A 6,302-nucleotide genomic window follows, 5' to 3' on the forward strand; every position below is an offset into this window, starting at 1 on the left:
ACTGATCGAAAAATTGCAGACTCCTCCTGTGCTTATCTGACTTTGATGAATCTGATTATGAGTAATTAAGGTATTCCAACTCCCGTGTCGTACCTGAGCATTCCTGCAAAGTTAAAGAAAGTTAATCTAATTTTAAAGGCTAATTATGAATCTTCTAATGACTAGATGCATGATAAACCGTAGACATCTAGAACTGCAGGGAAAGGGGATGATAAAATTTGAATATCAATTACCACTGTATAAAAAATAGGTTAGGACAGGTAGATGCGAGAACAAAGGTTCTTGGAAATAACTATTAACCAGTGTTATAATGTCCATGAACAGTTTTTAAAAAAAATTGTTAACTCGTTTGTGAGATGGAGATCGACAGTTACTGAAAAGCTTTAAGATTATTTATTATTACGAACCTTACTCAAATCTATCTTGTCTATTTGAACTGGATTAATGCCCTCCTTTTACTTTGTCTCTAATCTATATATTAATTTATAATATATCTTAGCATATATCTTGTGTTCCTGCAGATGATGGGACGTACCTGCCGGACGAAGAGAAACGAGACGAATACGTTCTGGCTGACGTGGGGAAGGTCAGTGCCCAGTCGCCTTCAGTAGATTTCGGGGGACAAAAAAAAATATGTATCTGTCATTATAGAAGGAAATGTTTCTTGCCCACTGAGCGCTACTGACCGCTGCCATCCCCCGCCCTCCAGATCTGGGTGGGCAACTACCCCTACCCCCACGGACGCCCTTGGGTCTTCGGGCAGTTCGACGACGCTGTGCTGCCGGCGAGTGTGCTGCTGCTGGAGAGGTCGGGCATCGCGCCGGAGTCCCGTGGCGACCCCATCCGCGTGTCCAGGGCCATTTCCAAGATGGTATGCGGGGGCTTCTCGCGTTTCCCTTTTTCTCCGAGGCTGGACGATGTGACATTTTCTGAGATGATCCGTCAACGATATGATATTTTACAATATTTTACAATGTACTGTTTGTCCAACGATATAATATTTTACAACGTACTGTTTGTCCAACGATATAATATTTTACAATGTACTGTTTGTCCTTGAGGCTACAAAGCACAGTATCACACCGCCAAACAAGCCCATTATCCCGAAACTCCCACAATAGAAACGAACTAAAAACTATAAATTGATTCCCATAAAGGCAGGATTTCATTTCAACTGTACACGTTACTGTGTTAAAAACATTTTAAAATTGATTCCTATAAAGGCAGCGTTTCCTTTCAACTGTACGCGTCACTGTGATTGCGTTCAAGTCCAGTAACCCTTTCCGTTCTCCACCCAAAGGTGAACAGCAACGACGACAACGGCGTGATCGTGGGTCGTTGGGACGGCAAGTACGAAGACGGGAAGTCCCCCTCGTCGTGGTCAGGCTCCATCAAGATCATGGAGGAGTACATCAGGAGCAAGCGCCCGGTCCGGTACGGCCAGTGCTGGGTCTTCGCCGGAGTCGTCAACACAGGTCACTGAACTTAGACGGGCTTCTGTTAGACCCTGAACAAAGCATTCCGGATAAAGGAGGCTGTTTAAGGCGAATTCGAGCTTACGGAAGTCCATTCCTGTAGTATCCCTACCCAGTATATCTCCCGATGATACGTTTAAGGGGACCGTCTGTTCGGTTTTTAGATTTTGAGATTTTTCCTGCCGATTTTGATGAAACTTGCACCCTCTTATTCAAACCCGAGCCTGATCTAGCTCGAACTTCTAGAAAAAAAGGATATTTAATGCGAATTCGAAGTTGCAAAAAAAAAAAAAAAAAAAAAAAAAAAAAAAAAAAAAAAAAAAACATGATTATAGCACCCCTACCCAGTAATCTCTTGACGGTACATTTCATGCCCCGCAGTATGCCGTGCTCTCGGTCTGCCCAGTCGAGTGGTCAGCAACTTCGCCTCTGCACACGACACCAACGTCTCCCTCACCATTGACGAATACGTGGACGAGAAAGGAGACGAGATCGAGTAAGTCCGGCAATCATGTGCAATTGCAACCCGCTCTGACTCTCTACGGGTTCTGTAAATGAGTGAATTTGTCCCCGAAGAACCGACACGGGTTCTTGTCCATCCTATTCCACATATTCATCCATCTTGGAGTTCTATTCCCATTCCCATTCCGGTTTTCTATTTCCATTCCCGTTTTCTATTTCCATTCCCGCTTTCTATTTCCATTCCCGTTTACTACTCCCATTCCCGTTTTCTGTTTCCATTCCCATTTTCTATTCCCATTCCCATTTTATATTCCCATTCCCATTTTATATTCCCATTCCCATTTTCTATCTCCATTCCCATTTTCTATCCCAATTCCCATTTTCTATTCACACAGTACAAAAGAAAACGTTTTTTATCCTCTTGTCTCTCTATTCTCACCTTTATCCCTTTTTTCTCTATTTTCACCATTATCCCTTTTTTCTCTATTCTCACCTTTATCCCTTTTTCTCTATTGTCACCTTTATCCCCTTTTCTCTATTCTCATCTTTATCCCTTTTTCTCTATTCTTACCTTTATCCCTTTTTCTCTATTCTAACCTTTATCCTATTTTTATCTATCCTCACCTTTATCCCTTTTTCTCTATTCTCACCTTTATCCCATTTTTCTCTATTCTCACCTTTATCCCTTTTTCTCTATTCTCACCTTTGTCCCTTTTTCTCTATTCTCACCTTTTTCCCTTTTTCTCTATTCCCACCTTTATCCTATTTTCTCCCTATTCTCACCTTTATCCCTTTTTCTCTATCCTCACCTTTATCCATTTTTCTCTATTCTCACCTTTATCCTATTTTTCTCTATTCTCACCTTTATCCTATTTTCTCTATTTTCACCTTTATCCCTTTTTCTCTATTCTCACCTTTATCCCTTTTTCTCTATTCTCACCTTTATCCCTTTTTCTCTATTCTCACCTGTATCCCTTTTTCTCTATCCTCACCTTTATCCCTTTTTCTCTATTCTCATCTTTATCCCTTTTTCGCTATTCTCACCTTTATCCCTTTTTCTCTATTCTCATCTTTATCCATTTTTCTCTATTCTCACCTTTATCCTATTTTCCCCATAGCTCCTCATACCGCGGCGTGACCCCTGGAGGTCTCTACGATTCAATTTGGAACTTCCACGTATGGAATGACGTGTGGATGACCCGACCTGACCTGCCACAGGGTTACAGCGGCTGGCAGGTCATCGACGCGACGCCACAGGAGACAAGTGATGGTAAGTTGATATCAAGACCATTTTAGAAGTGGAATGATGATTGATGATAATGATGATGATGATGGTGGCAATTATAATCGATATTATCATCATTTTCATTATTGCTATCATATCATAATCATTATTATTATCATCATCATCATCATCATTATTATTATTATTATTATTATTATTATTATTATTATTATTATTATTATTATTATTATTATTATTATTATTATTATTATTATTATTATTATTATTGCTATTATTATCATTGATATTAAGACCATGGTAAAAGTGGAATGATAATTGATGATAATGATGATGCTAATGGTGACAATTATAAAAGACATTATCATTATTTTCATTATTGCTATCATATCATAATCATTACTATTATCATTATCATTATTGCTATTATTATCAAAATATAATTGGTATTATCATTTCTAACATTATTGCTATCATAATCATTATTATTATTATCATTATTATTATCATTATTATTGCTATTATTATCATTGATATTAAGACCATGGTAAAAGTGGAATGATGATTGATGATAATGATGATGATAATGATGACAATTATAATCATTATTATCATTATTTTCATTATTGTTATCATATCATAGTCATTATTATTATCATTATTATTGCTATTATTATCCTTCTTATTATTGCTATTATTATCCTTATTATTGTTGCTATTATTATCATTATTATTATTATTGCTATTATTATCATTATTATTGTTGTTATTATTATCATTCTTATTATTGTTATTATTATGATTATTATTATTGTTATTATCATTATTGTTATTATTATTATTATTATTATTATTATTATTATTATTATTATTATTATTATTATTATTATTATTATTATTATCATTATTATCATTATTATTGCTATTATTATCATTTTTCTTATTGTTATTATTATCTTTATTATCAGTGTTGATATTATAATCATCATTATTATCATAAAACGGCAAAAAACAAACAAAAGATAGTTACTGTGATTCACAGCTAAAAGCCATTTTCTATTCCCATTCCCATCTTCTATCCCCATTCCCATTTTCTATTCGCTCCCATTTCCTATTCCCATTCCCATATTCTATTCCCATTCCCATTCCCATTTTCTATCCCCATTCCCATCTATTCCCACCTTTCCGAAAGTAAAAAAAAAAAAAAAAAAAAAAAAAAAAACATGCCACGCGTTTTTCCCCATTCCCATTTTCTATTCGCTCCCATTTCCTATTCCCATTCCCATTTTCTAATCCCATTCCCATCTCCATTCGCTCCTTTTTTCCTGTTCCCATTCCCATTACCATTTTCTATCCCCATTCCCATTTTCTATCCCCATTCCCATCTATTCCCACCTTTCCGAAAGTCAAAAAAAAAAAAAAAAAAATATGCCACGCGTTTTCCCCATTCCCATTTTCTATTCGCTCCCATTTCCTATTCCCATTCCCATTTTCTATTCCCATTCCCATTCCCATTTTCTATTCGCTCCTTTTTTCCTATTCCCATTCCCACTCCCATTTTCTATCCCCATTCCCATCTATTCCCACCTTTCCGCAAGTCAAAAAAAAAAAAAAAAATGCCACGCTTTTTCCCCATTCCCATTTTCTATTCGCTCCCATTTCCTATTCCCATTCCCATTTTCTATTCCCATTCCCATTTCCATTTTCTATTCGCTCCTTTTTTCTTATTCCCATTCCCATTTTCTATCCCCATTCCCATCTATTCCCACCTTTCCGAAAGTCAAAAAAAAAAAAAAAAAAAAAAACATGCCACGCGTTTTTCCCCATTCCCATTTTCTATTCGCTCCCATTTCCTATTCCCATTCCCATCTTCTAATCCCATTTCCATTCCCATTTTCTATTCGCTCCTTTTTTCCTATTCCCATTCCTATCTATTCCCACCTTTCCGAAAGTCAAAAAAAAAGAAAAAAAAAACATGCCACGCGTTTTCCCCATTCCCATTTTCTATTCCCATTCCCATCTATTCCCACCTTTCCGAAAGTCAAAAAAAAACAAAAAAAAAAAACATGCCACGCCTTTTCTTCCAGGCTCCTTCCAGTGCGGACCGGCTTCCCACGAGGCCATCCGCAGAGGTCAAATGGAGTTCAAGTACGACGTGCCTTTCGTGCTGGCCGAGGTCAACGCCGACGTCGTGCACTGGCAGAAGGACGACACGGCCCAGGACGGGTTCAAGAAGCTCACCACGAACAAGAGGAGGTAAAGAGGAAGAGGGAGAAGTAGGAAGAGATAAGGGAGATAATGGAGGGTGAGAGAGGGAGAGAGGGTGAGGGTGAGGGTGAGGGTGAGGGTAAGGGGAGAGAGGGAGAGAGGGGGGAGGGTGAGGGTGAGGGTGAGGGGAGAGAGGGAGAGAGGGGGGAGGGAGAGACATAAGGAGGGTGAGGGAGAGAGAGAGAGGGAAGGAGGTAAAGAGGAAGAGGGAGAAGTAGAGAGAGATAAGGAGGGTGAGGGAGGGTGAGAGGGTGAGGGTGAGGGAAGGAGGTAAAGAGGAAGAGGGAGAAGTAGGAAGAGATAATGAGGGTGAGGGAGAGAAAGAGAGAGGGAAGGAGGTAAAGAGGAAGAGGGAGAAGTAGAGAGAGATAAGGAGGGTGAGGGAGGGTGAGAGGGTGAGGGTGAGGGAAGAAGGTAAAGAGGAAGAGGGAAAAGTAGGAAGAGATAATGAGGGTGAGGGAGGGAGAGTGAGAGAGAGAGAGGGAGGGAGGGAGGGTGAGGATGAGGGGAGAGAGAGAGGAAGAGAGGGTGAGAAACAGAAAGAGAAAGAGACAGTTCGAGAGAGAAAGAGAAAGATAAAGAGAGAAAGAAAGAGAAAGATCCAGAGAGAAAGAGAAAGAGAAAGATCGAGAGAGAAAGAGAACGATAAAGAGAAATATAAAGAAAAACAGTTTTTATCCCCATTCCCATTTTCTATTCACATCCATTTTCTATTCCCACTCCCATTTTCTATTCCCATTCCCATTTGATATCCCCATTCCCATTTTCTATTCCCATTCCCATTTTTATTCCCATTCCCATTTGATATTCCCATTCCCATTCCCATTTTCTATTCCCATTCCCATTCCCATTTT

At 38.8% G+C, this 6,302-nt stretch overlaps 1 protein-coding gene across 1 annotated transcript in view; it reads left to right on the plus strand.

Annotated features, from left to right (window-relative positions):
* LOC113823946 (hemocyte protein-glutamine gamma-glutamyltransferase) overlaps positions 1 to 5,436 on the plus strand; it is a gene marked incomplete at its 3' end in the record, with an annotated part of 18,799 nt that extends 13,363 nt beyond the window's left edge. The window contains 6 exon segments of the mRNA XM_070115342.1: positions 522 to 586; positions 710 to 871; positions 1,301 to 1,475; positions 1,857 to 1,971; positions 3,056 to 3,207; positions 5,268 to 5,436. Of these exon segments, the coding sequence (XP_069971443.1) occupies positions 522 to 586; positions 710 to 871; positions 1,301 to 1,475; positions 1,857 to 1,971; positions 3,056 to 3,207; positions 5,268 to 5,436 (838 nt within the window).
* Positions 5,437 to 6,302: the final 866 nt, after the last annotated feature.

This window comes from Penaeus vannamei, chromosome 37 (assembly GCF_042767895.1).
Source record: "Penaeus vannamei isolate JL-2024 chromosome 37, ASM4276789v1, whole genome shotgun sequence".
NCBI classification, from domain to species: domain Eukaryota; kingdom Metazoa; phylum Arthropoda; class Malacostraca; order Decapoda; family Penaeidae; genus Penaeus; species Penaeus vannamei.